Source organism: Budorcas taxicolor, chromosome 22 (genome assembly GCF_023091745.1).
Source record: "Budorcas taxicolor isolate Tak-1 chromosome 22, Takin1.1, whole genome shotgun sequence".
Taxonomy (NCBI): Eukaryota; Metazoa; Chordata; class Mammalia; order Artiodactyla; family Bovidae; genus Budorcas; species Budorcas taxicolor.
In genome coordinates this window covers 48,062,764-48,085,198 of record NC_068931.1, presented here as the reverse complement: position 1 = coordinate 48,085,198, position 22,435 = coordinate 48,062,764, and the positions used below count along the sequence as shown (strand labels likewise).

Here is a 22,435-nt window from a genome sequence, read left to right as displayed (position 1 = left end):
ACATTGATTTACAGGGCTTTGGTATGTGACAGGAGTGGCATTTTGAATTAGTAAATAAAAGATAAACTAATAAGTGGTGCTAATAAAATGGGCTTCCCAGGTGGCTCAGTGGGCATGAATCCGCCTGCAGTACAGGAGATCCGGTTTCCATCCCTGGGTCAGTAAGATCCCCTGGAGGAGGAAATGACGACCCACTCCAGTATTCTTACCTGGGAAATCGCTTGGACAGAGGAGCCTGGCGGGCTAACTTAAGTCCATGGGGTCGAGGAGAGTTGGACACAACTGAGAGACTGAGCGTGCACACACACGCTGGTAAGATAGGCATCCTTAGAGGAGATACTGAGATTGCCCTCTCACCCCTTAAATGGAAATTCCTGTTAAGTTAAAACCTAAATGTGAAAAACAAATGTAAACTATATGAATATCTAGAAGGAGCAATATCTTAAAAAAAATCAAGGTATCTGTTTGTGTCTCAGATTCCTCATTTGTAAAGAACAGTACCCACCCCACTGAATTCTTAAGAGAATTAAATAAGTTAATGCTTACCTGTTAAGACTGTGTTGTGTCATTGAGTAAGCACTTAGTAAATGTTTGCTACATTTGAATGCAGAAAGAGATCTCTTTAGAAATTAACGAAATTGTATCATAAGATATTTTGATTTAAGTATAAATTTGTATGCTAAAAGACAATGTAAGGAAATGAAAAAAAAACATGCTAGGATTTGGAGGGGTTTTTTTTTTTTGTAATACACATTCAGTTGATAGGGTTTTTTATCAGAATAAAAAACAGTGTGCAAAGAATAGCAAATTGAAGAAATGTAAGGAGTGCCATTTGCAGAACTGTTTTACAGTTATTAATAATTTGAGGGCTTTATTTGCTAGTTCGGGATAATCACACCTCTTAACTGAAACTTTCCAGTGAGTAATCTTGAAATCCCAATTTTACTAAGATATCATTTGATAAGCTTTCGTCTTTGGCTGTGAAGTGAAGATTTCCTATTCTGTTGAAATTTGCAGTGTTTACCACAGCTGGAATTAGGAGCAGGGTTAGTATCTGAACTTTTCAATTTTTGCAGATGTTGAGAAAAACATTTCTGACTTAGTACAGAGCTTGGTACCACACTATTGAAGAAAATCTGTATGATGTAAAAGATTCATTCATATTTTGATAACTTGATCATAAATTTCTTGTTTTCTTACTCTATTTTGTCCTCAAGTTGGAACATGCAGAAATCGATACCTTATAAAAACCTAAACTCAATCTGTTTATATTTCAAAACTTTTGGCCAAATATATGATAACTTAGCTATTTAAAATGCCCAACTAATTAGCATTACTGCAAAAATTATTTTATTGCATAATTGAAAAATTCTCCAGAGATAATTAGCCAGGAGTTAACCAGCCATGATTACTAAGACATGACAAGTTAAGACTGGTAACTTTAAGCGATCACATAGTTCCGAAGTGATCATAACTGCTCTTTCTAAGACATGGGACACTGAAATCATGGCCGTGCTAGGTCATGAGGTCACTCAGATGACCCAGAATAGGTTTAAACTTTCCATGTTTCATTTCCTTGAAGAAAAAAGTTTTTATAAAAGACTTTATAGAAGGTTTTCAAATCCCTAAGAATACATCTTAACTCACAATAAACATTTTTCCTAACAAAAGTGAAACAGAGACTCTGTTTTACTCAGGTTCTTCCTGACACTGGGAATCCCTTTCATTTTGCTGGTAATATAAATGTTTGATTTTTATTCATTTTCCTAGCTGCAATTCTCATGGCTGAATTAATTGAACTAAAGGTATAGGCACTTTTAGATAGCATCTTGTTGTATTTGCTTGTTTTGGCAGTTTTTCGCAAGGAACAGGGCTCTTTCCTATAACTTAGGAATAAGTTTTGTTCTAAGGATAAAATGGGTGTGGTGCTTGTCCGGCGCCTGGAGGGTCCTCTGAACTCGAGCCTTCTCCGCAGGGCTGCATGCTCGGCCTTGCCTGGGTGTGCACTCTGCTCCGCTGACTACCCTCTGCTGGGCCTCTGCTGTGTTTTCTGTTGCCCCCGGTCATGTGATGAACACGAGTAAGGCCGTGTATTAATACTGACCCTGTAGCCTGTTTTCAGATTGGCTTCTGTTTCTGTGTTCTGAATAGTGATTAATGCACCATTCCGTGCCGCTTAGTTTACACTGGTTAGTGACCATTATCTTCAAATCCTCCTTTTCCCTAGACTGTCCATATCCACTTGGCCAGTAACACATGTGAACTGTTTGTGCAATCACTGAAGTGATGCTCTTAATATTAGCGGTAACTTCTGCCTTCAGTGTTTTAAATTGGACTGGCCTCACTTTTCCCTCTCTCCTACCTTGTTGCTTCCTTGTACTCTGTGTTCCAGCAATACCTGCATTTATTTTTCTTTTTTTGTAACTCCTAAAACGTTTCCTGTCTCTCAAACATACTGAACTTTCTGCCTGCTGTTCGTTTTCTCTCTCTCTTGTCACACTTCTGCTTTGTTGTTGATTTTGTGATACATCTCCCTTCCAGAGGTTGAATTAATAAGCGTGTTCTCAGCGCTCGGATAGGACTGTCACATGGTATTGAGGCTCATGCAGCTGGCTCCACTAGAGCGTGCTTTGTGACACACAGTAGGAGCTCAGCAGAGTTTAAAACATAGCCAGATACGCTTTTTGCTGTCTGTTAGTTGCAAATGTCTGCTTTGGTTTGTAAACGTCTACATGTGTTTGGTGAAGTTTTATGTGTCTGCTTTATTTTGTCAGGTTGTAGTTTTATATACTATAGTATTTTCAATTATAATATTTAGTATACTATAATATATAGCATTTTTATGTATGTTTATTTGTGTGCATTTTTACAGCGTCTGTCATTCTAGACAGCTTAATGTGCTATCTGCTGTGCAGTTCTCATTGTTCTTTACTTCCCTCACAGTGGGAAAACTTTAAAGGAAGTCACATAATCTTATTTTTTGACTCCTTTCAAATTTTTAGCATCTAAATCACAGTTGGGCTATCAAGGATGTCAGGACAGTGTTGCTATGTGGAATTCCAGAGATGTCCCTATAAAAAAGTTACTATGGCCAAGTAAATCTATGAAATTTGGGACCTTTGGGACAGTCTCCTGAATTAGGTTGGGGACCTGTTGTTTTTTCCTTTTGAGGGAAATGAATATGATTATAATTATTGATAATTAGGTTGTGACCATTATTTTCTAGCAAACTATACCAAGGCCTCAGTATCTTTAGCTGGAAGATCATTTTTGAGAATGACCGTTCGAGAATTCAGAGTCCTTTTTTGAGAGTTACACTTGCTTATTGAATAGTAAGCGTATTCTCGTTGTACAGCAGCCTTGCCACCACTGCGCCAGTTAAGTCTGTGATTGGATGTCATTTGGGCTCTGAGTTTTTGTTCTTAGATAACAACCCCGCCCCCCACCACACCTGTCCCTGTTCCCCAGCGTACACCTAGAAGTGCTTGTAGAGGCTCACCTCCGGGTTGTGGGCAGACACATGCAGGCTTACATACATTGTTGGTCAGCTGCCACCGCCTCCCTTCTGAAACTTCCAGTATGAGTTGGCGTATTGAAGGTTTGGTAACTTTTTTAGTTAAGAAACCTTTTTAATTTTGCTTATTTGGAACTTCTTAGTGTATTTGTTTAGGTGCTTTTTAATTTTTTTGAGTTGTAATTTACACGTGACAAATGCCCAAACCTTAAATTTTCAGTCTGTGAGTTTTGGTAATTGTGTACTCACATGGAATTACTTCTCAAAAAAAGATAGAAAACAATTTTATCATGCCAGAAAGGTGTTTGTGCCTCTGGCCAAGCATTCCTCTGTGTGTTCCTACCTTTTCCTGAGACAGTTATTTTGACTTTTGTCGCTTCATTAGTTTCCCCACTTGTTAGAAGTCATAAGTGGAATCAGTATATATTTTGTATATTTTGTTCTTAAGTAATAACTTTATCATTTTTCCCCAGCATGATCGTTTTGAGATTCATCTGTGTTGTGAAGTGTATACATAGTTCCCTCATTTTTGTTGCTGAGCAGTATTCCATTGTGTGAATATACAGCAATTAAATTTTTTTTTTCCCCCTGTTTTCTTGGTATTTGGGCCATTTCCAGTTTTGGGCCATTGTGAATATGACTGCTGTGAACATTCTTGTACAAGTTTCTTTTTGTGAACCTAAGTTTTCATTTTTATTGAACATATGTCTAGGAGTGAAATTATTTTGATATAGGGTAGATGTATGTTGAACTTTGTAGGAGCTTGCCAGTCTTCCAAAGGCACAGAACCATTTTACATTCATATCACTAGGGTGTGAGCATTCTGGTACACATGTCAGGCCGAGTAATGGTCCCCAAAGACACCCATGTTCTAATCCCCAGAACCAGTGAATATTACTTGATATGGCAAAAGGGATTTGCCAGGTGTGGTTCAGGATCTTGAGATGTAGAGGTTTTGGGGAAATACCTGGATGAACCCTAAATGTAGTCACAGGTGTCCTAACAGGAGGGTAGAAGGACGTTTGGTTACAGAAAGCGGAGGCAGTGTGACAGTGGAGGCAGAGATGGAAGTGATGTGCTTCGAAGATGGAGGAATGGGGCAAAGCCAAGGGATGCAGGAGGCCTGCAGGAGCAGAGGGGAAGGAAGCAAAGTCTCCTCTTAGACTCTTCGGAAGGAACCGATCCTGACGATACTTTGACTTTCTTTAATTTATTGAGACTCATGTCGGTAACTGTATTGTTCTAAGGCACTGAGTTTGTGATAATGTGTTATAGCAGCAATAGCAAACTAGTAGATTCTATGTCTTCACCAGCATTTGGTGGTGTCAGAATATTTTTAAACCATTTTAGATGTGAAATGTATTGTGGTTTTAACTTGTATTTTTCTGAAGAATGTTGATATTAAACATCTCCTAGTGTGCTTATTGCACTCTGTATCCTCTTCATGAAATATCTGTAATTTGTCTTTTGCCTATTTTTTTAAAAACAGAGTTCACATTTTTCTTTGACTTTCAGTTCTTTATATATTCTGAATAGTAGTCCTTTGCCATATATATTTATAACATATTTTTTCTCTAATCTGTGACTTACTCTTTTTTTTAAAGGTGTCTTTAGGTAAGCAAACATTTTAAGTTTTGATGAGGTTTGTGTTATAGTTCTTTTATGGTTAGTGCTCTTTATATCTTAAGGACATAAAAGTATTTTTTTGTTTCCCTCTGGAGATAAGATTTTCCTTTCCCGTTAAGGATGGTATAAGATCGTGATTGAGGCTTACTGTTTTCCATGTTGTTGAAAAAATGTTTAAAATAGATTGACTTGGTGCCTTGGAAATCTTGGTAGCAAGGGCTTCCCTGATAGCTCAGTTGGTAAAGAATCCACCTGCAATTCAGGACACCCTGGTTCGATTCCTGGGTCAGAAAGAACTGCTGGAGAAGGGATTGGCTGCCTACTCCACTACTGGGGTTCCCTTGTGGCTCAGCTGGTGAAGAATCTGCCTGCAATGCTGAAGACCTGGGTTCAGTCCCTGGGTTGGGAAGATCTCCTGGAGGAGAGAAAGGCTACCCACTTCAGTATTCTGGCCTGGAGAATTCCAGTATAGTATAGTCCATGGGGTTGCAAAGAGTCAGACACAATTGAGTGGCTTTCACTTCACTTGGTAGCAAATGAGTTGACTGTATATGTGTGTGTCTATTTCTGAACTCTTGTATTTCACTCTGTTTATTTTTCTTATGCCTACTCTATGATCTTGATTACTAAGTCTTGAAATAAGGTGTTATAAGTCCTCCAAAATCATTCATTTTTCAAGATTGGTTTTACTGTTCTAGATCTCTTGTTTCCATGGGAATTTTAGCATCAGCATATTGATTTCTTAAAAAAAAAAATCCTGCTGAAATTTCAACAGGGCCTGCATTTATGTCAAACTGGGGAGGATAGACATTTAAATAATATTGAGTCTTCCTGTTTGTAAACATGGTCTCTATTCATTTCAGTCTTCTCTCATTTACCTTAGCAATATTTTGCATTTCTTAGTAGAAAGGTCCTGAGTATCTTTATTTAGATGGACCTACAGGTTTTTTGTTGTTGCAGTTATGTATTGTATTTCTTTAAATTTCCTTTTCCATTTGTTCTTTGCTTATATGTAGAGATAGTTAGTTTTATATGTTGACCTTCTATCATAAAACCTTACTGGCTCACTTGCTAATTTTACCTGTGTTCTTATAGATTTTTATGCAGTTTCCGATAGAAACCACCATATCACCAGAGAATATACTTCTTTCTTTCCAGTCTTTATGTGTTTTACTTCTTTCTTGCCTTATTGCAGTGGCTGGAACGTCCAGTGCGTTATTGAATAGAATGGTGGCTGTGGGCATCCTTGTCTTATCCTCAGTCATAAGGGAAAGAGACTTAATGTTGTTTCATCATTAGATATGTTGCCAACTGTAGTTTTTCAGTTATCCTTTTCCAGAATGAAGAACTTCTTGCTCCTCTCTGTTTCTAATTCTCTTCAAGAGTTTTTGATCGTGGATAGATACTAAATTGCTCCCGTGGTGGCTCAGTGGTAAAGAACTGGCCTGCCAATGCGGGAGATTCAGGTTCGATCCCTGAATCAGGAAGATTGCTGGGAAGGACATGGCAACCCACTCCAGTATTCTCTCCTGGGAAATCCCATGGGTAGAGGAGCTTGGTGGGCTATAGTCCATGGGTTCACGAAAGGGTCACACACAGCGTAGTGACTAAACAACCATAGGTGTTAAATTAGCATTGTCGTGTGCTTCTCTTTTCCTGCATCAGTTAAGAGAATCATAAGAATTTTTCTTGTATACTGTAAATGAGGTGCTTGATTTTTTTTTTTTCTTTTAAACTGGTAAACATGGCACCCCACTCCAATATTCTTGCCTGGAAAGTCCCATGGATGGAGGAGCCTGGTGGGCGGCAGTCCATGGGGTCGCGAAGAGTCAGACACGACTGAGCGACTTCACTTTCACTTTTCACTTTCATGCATTGGAGAAGGAAATGGCAACCCACTCCAGTGTTCTTGCCAGGAGAATCCCGGGGACGGGGGAGCCTGGTGGGCTCCCGTTCATGGGGTCACACAAAGTCGGACACGACTGAAGCGACTTAGCAGCAGTAAACCAGTTTTGCTCCTTGGAAAAATTGCCACTCTTTCTGCTTTTCCCCATTTATTCGCCATGAAGTGATTGGACCGGTTCCCATGATCGTAGTTTTCTGCATGTTGAGTTTTAAGCCAGCTTTTTCACTCTCTTCTTTCACCTTCATCAAGAGGCTCTTTAGTTCCTCCTCACTTCATGCCACTAGAGTGGTATCATCCACTCTCTGAGATTGTTGGTATTTCTCCCAGCAGTCTTGATTCCAGCTTGTGATTCATCCAGCCCAGCATTTCACATGATATACTCTATATAGAACTTAAATAAGCAGGGTGGCAATAGATAGCCTTGTCAAACTCCTTTTCAAATTTTGAACCAGTCTGTTGTTCCTTGTCCAGTTCTAACCGTTGCTTTTTGACGTGTATTTAGGTTTCTCAGGAGACAGGTAAGGTGGTCTGGTATTCCCATCTCTTTAAGAATTTTCCACAGTTCGTTGTGATCCACACAATCAAAGGCTTTAGTGTCAGTGAAGCAGAAGTAGATGTTTTCCTGAAATTTCCTTGATTTCTTTATGATCCAGTGTATGTTGGCAATTTGGTCTCTGGCTTCTCTGTGTTTTCTGCATCCAGCTTGTACATCTGGAACTTCTTGGTTCACATACTGTTGAAGCCTAGCTTTGAAGGATTTTTGAGCATAACCGTGCTAGCATGTGAAATGAGCACAGTTGTATGGTAGTTTGAACACTGTTTGGCACTGCTCTTCTTTGGGATTGGAATGAAAACTGACCTTTTCCAGTCCTGTGGCCACTGCTGAGTTTTCCAAATTTGCTGACATATCAAGTGCAGCACTCTAATAGCATATCATCTTTTAAGATTTTAAATAGCTCAGCTGGAATTCCATCACTTCCACTAGCTTTGTTTGTAGTAATGCTTCCTAAAGGCCCAATGATTTCACCCTCCAGAATGTCTGGCTCTAGGTGGGTGACCACAGCATCATTCGGGTATGAGCTTCATCAAATCCCTTACAGTTATACAGTGGAGGTGACAAATAGATACAAGGGATTAGATCTGAAGAACTACAGTGTTACGGAGATTGGTAACATTGTACAGGAGGTGGTGACCAAAACCATTTCAAAGGAAAAGAACTGCAAGCAGGCAGAGCGGTTGTCTGAAGTTGTTGTTTGGTTGTTCAGTCGTGTCGGACTCTCTACAACCCCGTGGACTGCAGCACGCCTGCCTTCCCTGTTCTTCACCATCTCCCAGAGCTTGCTCAGACTCATGTCCATTGAGTTGGTGATGCCATCCAACCATCTCATCCTCTGTTGTCCCCTTCTCTTCTTGCCTTCAGTCTTTCCCAGCATCAGGGTCTTTTCTAATGAGTTGACTGTTCGCATCAGCTGGCCCAAAGTATTGGAGCTTCATCTTCAACATCAGTCCTTCAGTGAATATTCAGGGTTGATTTCCTTTATGATTGACTTGTTTGATCTCCTTGCTGTCCAAATAACTCTCGGGAGTCTTCTCCAACACCACAGTTCAAAAGCATCATTCTTTGGCGTTCAGCGGCCTTTATGGTCCTACTCTCACACCCATACATGACTGCTGGAAAAACCATAACTTTGACTATCTGGACCTTTGTCGGCAAAGTGATTTCTGCTTTTTAATACGTTGTCTAGGTTTGTTGTAGCTTTTCTTCCAAGGAGCAAGTGTCTTAATTTCATGACTACAGTCACCATCTGCAGTGATTTTGGAGCCCAAGAAAATGAAGTCTGTCACTGTTTCCATTGTTTTCCCATCTATTTGCCATGAAGTGATGTCTGAGGAGGCTTTCTAAATAGCTTAGGAAAGAAGAGAAGCAAAAGGCAAGGGGGAAAGGGAAAGATATACTAACTGAATGCAGAGTTCCAGAGAATAGTAAGGAGAGATAAGAAAGCCTTCTTAAGTGAACAATGCGAAGAAGTACAGGAAAGCAATAGAATGGGAAGCACTAGAAATCTCTCAAAGAAATTGGAGATATCAAGGGAACATTTCATGCAAGGATGGGCATGATAAAGGATAGAAATTGTAAGGACCTAGCAGAAGCAGAAGAGGTGGCAAGGATACACAGAAATACTATATTTTAAAAGTCTTAATGACCTGGATAACCACGACGATGTGGTCACTCATCTAGAGCCAGGCATGCTGAGTGTGAAGTCAGGTAGGTCTTAGGAAGCGTTTTCAGATAGCTTTTCTTTGTACTCATTCTTCAGCATCAGGGCACGTTTGTCTGCTGCTGCTGGTGGAGCTATTTCCTGCCTTCCTCTAGGAGTAGACCGTAGGGATGCTACACATGAACAGCTTGTCATGTGGCAGGTGCGCAAGTAGGTTTTGCTACCCCCACCCTCCCAGATCGGGTTCTGCTCCTCCCTCTGAGGCAGGGGATCTTCCCTTGGGCCTGGGAAGTGGGAGGCTTTCCTGCATCTGCTGTCCTGGCTGAAGGCTTTGTTTCATGTGAGATGGCCGCTTAACAGGAAGGAGCTCTCCGTTATCTTTACTTTTATCTTTAATATTCAGTAGGTTGAAATATTCAGCAGATTGACTGTTAGCTGTTTCTTTTGCATCTGTGGGTTGATGTCTGATATCAATTTGGCAGTGTTCTTGACCGTTATCTCTTCTTATGCTTTTTCTGCCCCATTTATCTCCTGGGACCCCAGTTATACTCCACTCAAACCCAAGTTCACATTTGATGTTGGATGTTCTGGGATTTTTTTCCACACTTTTTTTTTTCTCTTCGTGTTTAAATCTGAGCACTTTAATTTGGCCTGTCTTCAAATTCACTGCTTATTTTTGTCTGTTTCTAAATCCATCTAAAGAGATCTTTAATTTCTGGTATTGTATTTTTCATTTCTCACATTTCCCTGTGATCTTTTTTTATAGCTTCAGTGTCTGTGATGAAAATCTCTGTTTGGTTATTCATGCTGTCTATCTCTTCCATCAGTTTTCACCATAGTAAAAAGTGTGTCTGGTAATCTCCAAATCTAGACCCTCTGATCTGATTATATGAATACTGTCCTCTTCTGACTGTGGTTTGCTCCTCTCTCTGTCTTGTAATTTTTGAGTGAATGCTGAATGTTTGTGTAAAATCAGTGCAATGGCCCATCATTTCTTGCGAGGCTAAGTGATAAGATGTGTGTGTAGTTGACCTAGTTCTCGGCTTGTTTGCAACTTTAGCTTGATTAGCTCAAGTGTTTTAAGAGTAGGGTTAAGACTTCACATTCTACAAGATTTGTTGTCTTATTGTAATTTTAGTTCTTTCCCTGTACTTGGTATCTGAGCCATCAGCTTTCTGAACTGCGGGTGATTTCTCTGTTTTTCTCTGGGTTTTTTGTGATTCTGGAGTGCTGCCCTCAGGCTCTTGTATCTTCCAGTGCTTTCTCTCAGCAATCGTTTCCTACCCTAGCCTTGTTAGTTCAGTTTACAGAGTATCTCCGTAGAAGTTCTTGTCTCAGCTCTCCTGTCCCACCTCAGCCTAGGCAGCTCAAGTGTCTGGAATCTCTTGGATTACTTTCTCTTAACTCTCCTTTGCAAGGCATTTGAAGACCTTTAGCTTCTTGGGTTATCTCAGCTTTCCAGCCTTGTCCTCTACCCTTTGGCACATTTTGGCCAACACTTGGCGCAGGTCTGTGGGATTGAGTGGTTGAGTAGTGCAGACTTGTTCTGTGGAATCCTTGGAATTCTAGTATATCTTGTCTGCTTAAATGTTACTGTTGAAATGTGTTAAAATTTAGGTTGATGTCTGCTTATTCTCACTGTGGTGGGATTATTCCTCCATAGCTGCTCTACCAGGAAAGAGACCATCTTTGGGTTCCTTTTTCTATGAAGACTCAACACTTTTTGGAATTTAGTTCCACTCAGGTTACTTTGCATCTTAAACTTCCTGATGGGTTCAGAAAAACCATGATTTTATATCTTTCCTGTCTTGTTTTGATTGTTAGGGTGAAAGTAATGATCTGTTGTGATCTTTTACATCCTAATTAGAAGTGGAACTCCTTTATGGAATACTTTCTGGTATATAATCTAGCAAATACTTGATAAAGTTTGTTAGCAAATACCTGATAAAGTTTGTTATTTCACTTTGCTGTAGTTGGATTTTCTACTGAATTCTCAGAGCTAGATTTTGAAATATTTTCCATTCTTCTCAAATCTGAACTCTGCAGTTCTGTCCTCAAGTGGCAAATTATCTTATCTCTTACTTTGAGATTAAAGCCATTGACATTAAATTGTAATTGAAAGGCTTGTGGAGAGTGTGGGAAGAATTTGCAGTAGCTGCTTAGAAAACTGGGTAAATGAAAAACTAACACAGTCAGCTGTAGGGAAAAGAGCTGTACAGAAAGGAGCACATGATTACACAGTAGAGTACTACTAATGTCATCAGGTACAAAGCTACATTTGGGAGATAGTTATTTTTAAAGTTGGAAGAAAGCAAGTGGCTCTGGTGTAAATCCTGGTTTTCTTGTAGAAAAGTCGATAAGTATATCTAAACTTGATATTTCAAGGGCTATCATTACTGAGGTATAAATAGCAAAAATAAATTGAAAAGATTTTAAGGAATTTGTACCTTGGTGTAAGAAGAGGAGCTGTATTTGACTTTATTCCTTATACGTGTTGTTACTTAGATAAAAATGAACATTTTTTAAAAGAAGCTTAATTGAAAGTCTTCTCGGGGGATAGTGAAAGTGAACCAAGTCTTTTCTTCACAGACTCTTTTTACTTTTATTTCTTCCTGCTTGTTTACTTCACACTTGATGCCTTTTCCTTTGTTATAACTTTAGATTTTCCTTTATGATAATTAGCTATGAAAGTTTAAAACTTTGGGGTTGTTGGGCTTGTAAATTAAAAAGTATCTTTTGTTAACGAGTTTTGAGAACAGATTGAAATGCCAAAAGGTGAGGAAAACTTCTTTTGGTGAAATATTTTATTGATCCTATTAAAATTAAAAAGAAAGTAGTATGGGTAATGAGAAACTTGTCCAGTGTTGATAAAGATACGAGATTTTACTTGCAAAAGTATTATATTTATCCACTTGTAACATTGCCTTGTTTTTAGAAGAATTTGTTTTTTTCACAGTTCATTTAAATTAGTAAAGATATTTTCAAGGGTGAAAAAGATAACTTTTGAACATCTCTTGTGAAAATAATAATTTGAATTTCTCTTTCATCTTGTAATTGCCTTTTGGTATTGTGCTGAAACTAGTGGTTGATCGTAAAGTTAGCCTCTAAACTATTCTTTCCGTGTCTCTTCTAGGTTAGATTAAGGAGGATATTTTCTTAGAGTGGACCACGGCTTTTGGTAAGAACATGTCGTCCATCTTGCCATTCACTCCACCAGTTGTGAAGAGACTGTTGGGATGGAAGAAGTCAGCTGGTGGATCTGGAGGAGCTGGTGGAGGAGAGCAGAATGGACAGGAAGAAAAGTGGTGTGAGAAAGCAGTTAAAAGTTTGGTGAAGAAGCTGAAGAAAACAGGACGATTAGATGAGCTTGAGAAAGCCATCACCACTCAGAATTGTAATACTAAATGTGTTACCATACCAAGGTAAGTGTTGTTAGATAAGAAATTTGAGGGCCTTACTGTTGAAAGTTGCTTAAAGGAATCTAAGGGAATGTTACTGAAATTTTTTTACTTTCAAATCAGTAGTGATTATTAAAATAAGATAGCTGTTCTTAACCTATCACATTAATTTGTTTGACTCATTAAGACTTATTTTATAAATCATTTTCTTGAACAGTGAGAAGGTTTAATCAAGCAAAATAAAATACTTAGACTGTATTTTTATCTTCACTGCCTTCGTTTACCTTCATTGCCTAAATGCTTCATTGTATACTTTTGTAGTTTCTGTGATCGAATTTGAATAAAGAGTCAAAGATTTTCTATCACTAGCGCAGTAGTGGCTGACCGTTTTCTCCTCCTTTGGTCAAAACTTCAAGTAAGGAGTTAACAGAGACAGCTCACATTGTGATGAATTCTGTACAGTTTTTATTTGAGTTACAACATTACTTCTAACAAAGAACCATATGTAAGACAGCTTCCTGTGGGTCATGGTTGGTCAGAACCTGTCTTGAAGACCTGCCTCTTGTATTAGAAGGGTGTGTTACCTAAGAGGTTGAAGTTTTATTAGTGTACGTTTAATCATTTTCAGAGTAGTGCCACTCTCAGAAGCAGTGTTTTTTAAAATAAAGTAGCAAGTGGTTTTAATTTGTACTGCTATAATTGTGCACATTATAGAGTTTGAGGGAGTGTCAGTTTATTGCATTTTCTAAAATGATTGTTTACAGTGTCATACACATAGGCTAGCATATGGCATGTGAAACCATTCTCCTTGACATGTTTCTAATGAGTTTTGGGAAATACACTGTGGATGCTTGTTGATAATAGAGCCTAGTAACACCAGCCTATCTACTTGCAAATACTAACAGAATGTTTCCTGCCTTGTTTGGTAGATTAATTATCCATTTCTTTTACCTTGCTTGTTTCATGTATTTCTTAAGTAAGAGTCACTTTTCCTGGTTTATTCTTTCATTTTAGAAATGTTTATAGATGCCTGGCATTTCAATTCAGTAAACAGTTGTTAATATCAACATATAGTCTTTGCTGTTGAGTTGCTTACTTCCTAGTAAGGGAGGTTAACTTGAAAAAATAAGAAAGATAGTTTTATAACATACAGTAGGCATTCTGAAAGATGTATGCTCAGGGAGTAGTGTCCAAAGTGGGAAGCCTTCCCTATTCTGCAGCTTGTGAAAATTTGCCTCCTGAAGAAAGATTGGTGGCCGAGTTGGATGGATGTCAAGGAGGAATTTAGTTAGGAGAAGCTTGGTTCACCCAGAGTGGTGCTGTAGTGTGGCGGTGGGAAGGGCCGCTGACCGGGGTCCTGCGAGTGTAGGGGAGGAGATGGGGGACGGCCCGCCTCAGAGGCTGCGTGGTAGTGAAGAAGCGCTGCATGGGTGAGGGGGGAGACATCAGAGAGTGTCAGGCAAAGGAGTGAGGAAAAGGGCTGTGAGACTGTCAAGAGTGGAGGTGGGAGACTGGATAGTATGTTTCCTCCTCATCCAAGGGAGCAGTGTGGTCCGGTCCAGGAAGACATGGGGCCGTGGTTCTGCACCGCTTCGCTTAAGGCTCTGCTGCCAGTGCAGTGAAGTGTTGACGGAGCGGAGCTGCGAGGAGAGTCGTGCAGTCCTGCCTCTTAAGGAGGTTCAGTAGGTAGCAGCCTCTTGATTGAAATGTATGGACTTTGTATTTAAACTATGGAAGTCCCCTTAGTCAGATTTCTTTTCCTTCTTGTCCATTTTTCATTTTACACACTAGTTTTAGAGATTTTTTTTTTTACATTCTTTTTCTTTAAAGATTTTTTTTCCCTAACACTTTTACCCGATCAATGAAAGTGAAGTGTTGCTTTTCCAGTATCTTGTTTTTCACTCTTTAATAAAAGTTCCATGAAGCTTAGAAACTTGCTTGTCTAATTTGGTGGTTTTTTTTTTTTTAATATTGCAAGAAATGTAGATTTAATATTGGCTGTTATCTGTCGAAAAATTTAAGTTTCTTGTACTGTTTGGAACCATATATTTTTTGAAGTTTGCTTTCTTGTTAATAGTTGAGAATTGTATCAGATTATTAGTCATTTCTTAACTACCAAATATCCTTAAACATTTGGTCAGCTTATCATGGTGTCAACTGTAAAACAGGGAGAGTGGGTGCAGAAAGGGCCCATTGTGGAGGGATCCAAACCACAGCTTAAGCAAAATTATTTAAGATGTAATGCAAAATGGGTTTACTGTAAGTCTGTTAGCTTAAATTGCAAGTGAGTTGTTAATAAAATACCTTTAGGTATTGATGCCTTGATGTTTTCATCATGTATTGATGAACTTGAAGCATAAATTACTTAATTTTTAAAATGGCAAATATTCTTAAGTGGTCAGTGTCTCATTGACTGTCCACCGTTTCTTGCCCTCCACCTCCATCTGCTGCTGTTAGAGTGGGACTGAACTGTGGGTAGGAACATAGACCTGACTCTGTGTCCCTCCCGCCCACCTCGTATAATTAGCTCTGCCTTCGTTGCTTTGTCTCTGAGGACACGGAGAGCTGTAGCTGCACGTATGTGTCCCTGCTTCCTTCCTACTGTTGCGTGTGGTGACAAAGTGATTCATGGGTAAAACTTAACCTGCTAAGCTACAGTGAGCTGAATAGTATGGATAAAGGTTCATGAAGCTTTTCCATCTTGAGACAACTCAGTCAGAAATCAGAATGGCAGTTGATGTTTAGGTAACGAATCAGTCAAAAGAAGAAAAATTGGCTTTCAGTGCATATTATCTACAGAAAAACAAAATCCAAACAGCAGTGGAGATGGAGAGCTTGTAAAGTTAAAAACAAGAGACTGTGAGGTCTGAATGCTAATTTGATAATGGTCGTTGTACGTAAATAAGCAGGAATACAGAATTTTTTTTTTTTGTAAACATAAATTATAAGGACTTTCCTAAGGTGATACTTTGTGTTTGACCATTTATGCCATTTTGATGGTTCATCCTAAAGAAACAGTCAGGAGTGTGGTCAAAGATTTCTGGTGTTCATTTCAGCATTGTTTTTAATAGCAAAGAATTAGATAAATCCAATCATAACCCATAGTTTCCTTAACTATAAAGGAAACTTACATAACTCATTTTATACCAGAATTGAATGGTAAAGTAAAATTGAATAGCAAAGTAAAGTTTATACCAATTTTACTTGTAAAAATAGATGCAAAAATTATAAATAAAAAAGCTCAAATTATAAAAACAAAACCACCAAATCATGAGTAGGTAAGGTTTACTGCAGGAATGCTAGTATGATTGACCTGTTGGAGGTCCATTATTATGAGGCACTGCATATTCATATTTATGAAAGCTCTGACCTTAATGGATCTAGAAAGGGCTTTTTATAAAATCCAGTGCTCATGTTAACAAATTAGGAATAGGAATTTTCTGAAGTTGATAAAGCATAAAAATGTTAATGTTTAATCTTGAAACTTCAGAAGAAATAATGCCAAATTGTTAATAGTGATTACTTATGGATTACCTAAAAAGAGAAATGTCCTATAATATTTCCCTAATATTTATCTATGAAGGTATGTTTTACTTTTGAGTCAGCACAATTAAATGTTTAAAAAGAACTTTTTGGCAATACGTAGACTATTCTTATATATTTTTTAAAACCCTTGAAGTCAACTTTCCTGTTACAGAGAAACAATATTTTCATCTTCTTAACATTCTAATACATGTGTTTATATTTTTTCCTTTAAAAAGAATGTTCCTTAAAAAGATAAAGTAGTATGTGTTGTACATGATTCCAAATTCAAACACAGATTATACAGTGGGAAAATTCCTCCCTCTGCCTCCCGTCATCACCCATATCCTCACCCAGTTGTATTACTATTATCTTATATATCCTTCCAGGATACTGAGTATCTTATTAATACCATCACAGACATTTGGATTTTGTTTTCCATCTTCCAGATTTTTAAAACATCAGAGTAATTGAAGTAAACTTTATGCAGATTGTCAGCTTTTATTTTTATTTTCATATTCCTACTCTTTTGCTTCTCTGGATAACCCAGAAAGAATTAAAGAAAAGTCTTTAAAAACTGAAGTATAGTATCCTTCAGTTCTCCTTAAATTAGTGCTTTTTTATTTCAGAAGAAACTAAGAATGATTGTTCCTCCCTCATACATCAGCGTGTGTGTGAGATAATATATATGGAGTACTATGACAGAAAGAACTCTGAATTTGAAGTTTGATGACTTATAAGCTTTCTTCAGTACTGATGAATGAGAATCCTGAGGCATGTAACTGTATTTTTTACTATTTCTTCATCTGTGAAAGGGGTCAGTACTATCTTGAGTTCTTTCACAGTACTCTTTTGGGGTCTTTTGAAATACTATAACCATTGGTTTATAAGCTGTAAAGCACTATAGTCATGAATATGATTTATTTGAAATGTTCCCAGGTATTCCATGTCTTCATTTTCCTTCTAGGTTTTCTCCTAGAACTCATATTGAATTATAATTGTCTATCTTTGCTTAGTAAATGCTTTTACCAGATAACTATCATGATTTAATATAACTATTATTTATAAAATCAATTAGTCAAAACAATGAAACATGTATAAATGCAAACTAGAACTTTGAGACTTATCAGCCTCAGCATCCAACTTGTCATTTGCTGTATGATCTGTGTATAAGTTGTGAAAGCACTTTTGGTGAACACTTCATTAGGCTCCTGTGAAACACAGTTTGAAAGACATGTTGCTAAGACCCTTAACCTTTATCTGATGCTTACATTTACATTTTGATTGTTTCTGAGGTAGTTAGGATCCTGGTATTCAAAGTCCTTTTGTGTATATAATACATTCTTCCATGGGGCATTTTTATCATTTACCTTATCAGAGAAAACATACCTGCCCTAGAACCTAGGTTCCTTTATAAAATTACAGAATTAATACCCAGATTTATTATTACCTATTTAAATTTAACACTCATTACAGTAAACATCATCCTCACTTTTCTTGTCCCATTCACGTAATGTATTTTGCTTTGAAGAATTCACTTAACAGCCTAGAATCAACCTAGCTAAAATAATACACATCTAAAAAATTGTAGCCATGTTTTTAGATGCTACAAATGATGCCTTCCCCAAAGAGTAATTAACTTTTTCTTAGGTAGACAGGCTGATCACTTTAATCTCAGTGGCTGATCTGGGCTGAGGCTTGGTTGCCATTTTAATTTGTTTTAGTCTGCACTGGCACATGCCTTTTATTTATTTATTCCCATCGTTAGCATTGTGGGAGATTCATATCAACTCTTCTTCCATAATTTGAGTTTGGTGCCTGATCCTGATGGTTGCATTTTTAAAATAAGGCAGACATCTTTGAGGGAGGAGAATCTTGTGATTGTCACAAGTTTGACCATGTTTATTTTCTTCATTAGAGTTTCTTTTCCCAGACTGAACCTGTGCTCAGCTTGTACCTGGAATGTACAAGTGACTCCAGGGGAGGAAATGGCACAGACAGTGTTCTATTCACCAGAATAGATGTCTTCTCTTCTCTCAGTCTTTGTTCGTTTGGATCTCATTGCTTTAATTGCTCGCTGTGCTCACTGTTGTCTTTGAATAAATTTTTTTTTGTTACCTTTTTCCCTTGAGTTTTTGCAACAGGGAACATTAGCTTGCTGTGCATGACCTGCTTATATCTTACCTGGAAGTAAAATTGTAACAGCTAGTTAAAGTGAGACTTCTTATATATATTCAGAGACCCCCCAAATCTGAGACCTGGTTACAAGTAACCTACAGTCAGAATTGAGGTGCTATACCATTTATGCAGGAATTGAAGGAAAGATTAGCTGAGACAAGTATTGTTAGGTTTAACCTATCACTGACCTCCTCGCCGTGATAAAGAGTTCGTGAGGGAGATCCCATATGAAAACTTGGAGAGAGTAGGTTTTGCTCTGGCATTTCCCTTCTCCTTTTATCCAGATTGAGGGGCGTCAGGGACCTCCTCAGTTTGAATTGAGGTATGGGAGATAAATAGACTGGTACTTGATTGTCACCTGAAAAAGCCTAAAAATAAAAGAGAGCAGTTGAGCTGCTCTGTATCAGTGGAAGTTTCCCACGGGCCAGGTGGACTTTTCTAAGGTAGTTGAAGTTGACTTACCTTGAAAAGATCAAGAGGCTCAACTTGGAGAGTCAAAGTGACCCAAGCCAGACAGCCAGAGAAACTCTTGCAGTAGGAACTAACTGCAGGAAAAAGGTAGCATTTGGGCTTCTGAACTTATAGGGCTCTTCCCTCCTCATTCTGGAAGAGTGGAAGTTAGCAAAGTTGAATGAGAGAATAAAAGTTTCGATTTAGATCAGAGAAGTAAAATAAATTTTTTCAAAGAGGTTTTTGTTAATTATATATATATATATTTGTATACTATATATATATACTTTATATATTTATATATATTGTGTACTAGAACAGCCATGTGACCTTTTTGAGATTTTATGCAGAAATGAGGAAAACAGTTTGAAAAGGAGCTTGCTTGAGGGTAATGATATGGGAATACTGAAAAGCTTTTCAAAAAACTGTCTATATTCTCCTCTTGAAAACTAGGGAACCCACATTTAGTGACACTGGGGACAAGCAAGCTGAATGGGGAGAATGGAGGAATGTTACCTATGTCTACATGAAGTGCATAGCTTTCTCACAAATTTTTTTTTTTTTACAAAAAATCTTGACTGTATACCTGTTAAATTATCCAATGATGCTTTTTCCCCAGGAACTATTTTATTACAATAGAGTCTTCTTTTATTACCATCACATTTTTTTTCCCCCTTGAACTGTTCAATCTCTGTTCTCAAAATCCAGTGTTATTTTAGCTTTGGGTTATTATAAACAATGTGAATTGGTTGTCTTGAGACTCGTATGAAACTTATCATGAATAATGCTTAAATTAGATCTAAAATATGTAAAATTCTTGATTATCTCCCTCACCCCAGACTTTTTTATGAACCTTGCTTATGTTTATGGCTTTTTATGTATTAAGAGGATATAATTTTTCTGTAACTAGGTTTACCCTAAGTTTGCTAGGCTAGTGGGGGAGAAAAAGTTAAGGGAGGCTGTATTTTTATTAAGGATAATGTAAAAGTTCAGAGTTAGATAGTGAAGAGAAATTTATAGTGAAAAGTAATTAACTTACAGTAATTTTCCCATAATTTTTATGTGATTGCTTATATAATTTGCATTATGTAAAACATTTTAACCTCTACGTGTAAAATCCCACTGTCAACTTCAAAGTGGTATACAAATGTGAGTTAATTTTTATCTTCTAGGATGCTAATATTAAAATTGTCAAGTTAAAAAAATCATTTCTTTACAGCCAAATACAGCATCATAAAAATGTGTGATTGATAAGTTTTTTACAGAACTCTATTCTGTCGTGCAATTCTTGTTTTAAGTTTTATGCATTTAATAGATTGAAATGACCACGTAGTTATATTTTGTTAGGATTTCTTGTTTTTTAGGATACTAATTTTTTTAATTGTTAAAAACAGAATATGTATTAAAATAAATTTTAAAAATCCATCAGCTCTATTACTAAAATAAATGTCCTTGAGCCTACTTTGGTGCTGGCTTTTTTTTTTTCCCTAAGTAAAAGTTTCTGTTTTTTAGGAAGAACTTGAAATATTTTGAGCAACTATTTTTAGAATTGATATTTAAATCTTTTCAATGATAGGGACTATTTTATTTATGTGGGGGATATTTTGCTATTTTTCAAAGGCAGTAGAAGCACCTAGCAAGATTTCAAAGTAGTATTTTCAACATAACATTTAAAGAGAAAGGTTGGTAACTTTTTCAGTCATTTCTTGGTCCTTTCTTCTGCTTCTAAGAAGAGCTGTTTCAAACCAAGAAGAATAAAAGTATCCCTTTTATCTTACTGGACTCTGGAAATTCTGTTGTCTCCTCCTGTTTTAATTTAGGAGTGACTCTACTGATTTCATTGTCCAAAGAATGTTTTTTTCCTGAGAAATTAACTCTTGTAGTGACTGCTCTAGTTTTATAGTTAAGCACATTCTGTAATGCTTTACTTATCTAAAATGCTATACCAAAGTTATTGGTTTAATTTTATCTTGCCATATTTTTATTTTTATTGAACTATGTAAGAGGCAGAATAGAGTTGGTAATTAAGAATGCAGCCTCTGTCCCCATCCCTTGCTAGCTGTACAACCTTAGACATGTCACTTTATCTCTGTGCTTTGATGATCTCATTTGTCAAGTGAGTTAACTGCCTTATTTGTGGGTTGTTGGGAGATTAAGTGATCTAGTATATGTAACAAGTTAGTGCTGTGCCCGATGTATAGTAAGTGCTTGATCTGTGTGAACTGTACATGGGATGAATCCCTCCCCAAACTTGATTTTGATGTGAGACTGATGAAGCCAAACGTATATTAAAAGGGAATGAAAAAGATTATTGCTCATATGATAAAGCTTTTGGGAAAAGCAGGACAGGCTTCCAGACTGGTCCAAAAATTACTTGAGAAAGAAGTAATGGGAGTCGTGGGGCTGGATTGATAATTCTTGTGTTCCTGTGTGTACCCAAACTTTCTTGCTTTAAAATTAACACCAGCCACAAGGATTTCCTTAGCAGTTTGCTCACATTTGAGGCAGAGGGTTGAAGACATGGGGGAACTTGAAACTCTGCACATCAAAATAGAGTCAGATTTCTCATTAAACTCAATAGGGGTAAATGAAAGTAAACTACACCAAGTGCATCATAGTCAAACCCATGAAAGAGAAAATCGTGGAAGCAGCCAGTGAACAGTGAGACGTGTTACATACCAAGAAATAATGATGTGAAGGACATGTGACCTTCTGTAGAAGCAGTGGGGCCAGAAGATGATAAAATGACATCTCTGAGAAGCCATAGCCATAAACATGTATCTAGTTACTAAAACTTTCAAAATATATGAGTAAAACTTGATAGAATTAATGTATCAGAATCACAGATTTGTGGCTATAGAGAGTTAAATAAGACCAAAAAAGTGAGGAAATACATGGAAGATCTAAATTACATTACTGTTTTGATATTTATAGAAAAGTAGATCTGAATCGGTGTGGTAAGTCTTTTCAAGTACTCATGGTACCCTCACCAGGAAAGACTTATCAGCAGGGTTCGGTAAATTTTAAAAGATTAAAAGTCAACAGAGTATGTTCTCTGCCAAGAACAGAACAAAATTAGAAATCAATAAGACATGTATTAAAACATGGAAATTATCATAATTCTTTGACCCATGGGTTATTTAGAAGAAAACTGTGAGCAAAATTAGAATATGTATCAAAACTAAAGGATAATCAGATTACACTATGTAAAATAAGTGGGATGTAGGTAAAACAATGCAGAGTTCCAAAGAATAGCAGGAAGAGATAAGAAAGCCTTCTTCAGTGATCAGTGCAAAGAAATAGAGGAAAAGAACAGAATGGGAAAGACTAGAGATCTCTTCAAGAAAATTAGAGATACCAAGGAAACATTTCATGCAAAGATGGGCTCGATAAAGGACAGAAATGGTAGGGACCTAACAGAAGCAGAAGATATTAAGAAGAGGTGGCAAGAATACACAGAAGAACTGTACAAAAAAGATCTTCATGACCCAGATAATCATCATGATGTGATCACTCATCTAGAGCCAGACATCCTGTAATGTGAAGTCAAGTGGGCCTTAGAAAGCATCACTATGAACAAAGCTAGTGGAGGTGATGGAATTCCAGTTGAGCTGTTTCAAAT

At 37.4% G+C, this 22,435-nt stretch overlaps 1 protein-coding gene across 1 annotated transcript in view; it reads left to right on the top strand.

Annotated features, from left to right (window-relative positions):
• The window catches only part of SMAD2 (SMAD family member 2), an 84,142-nt gene that overhangs the window by 18,696 nt on the left and 43,011 nt on the right, over positions 1–22,435 (top strand). The window contains exon 2 of the mRNA XM_052660253.1: positions 12,399–12,687. Within this exon, the coding sequence (XP_052516213.1) occupies positions 12,452–12,687 (236 nt within the window). The 5' untranslated portion in view covers positions 12,399–12,451. The remainder of the gene's footprint in view (positions 1–12,398; positions 12,688–22,435) is intronic.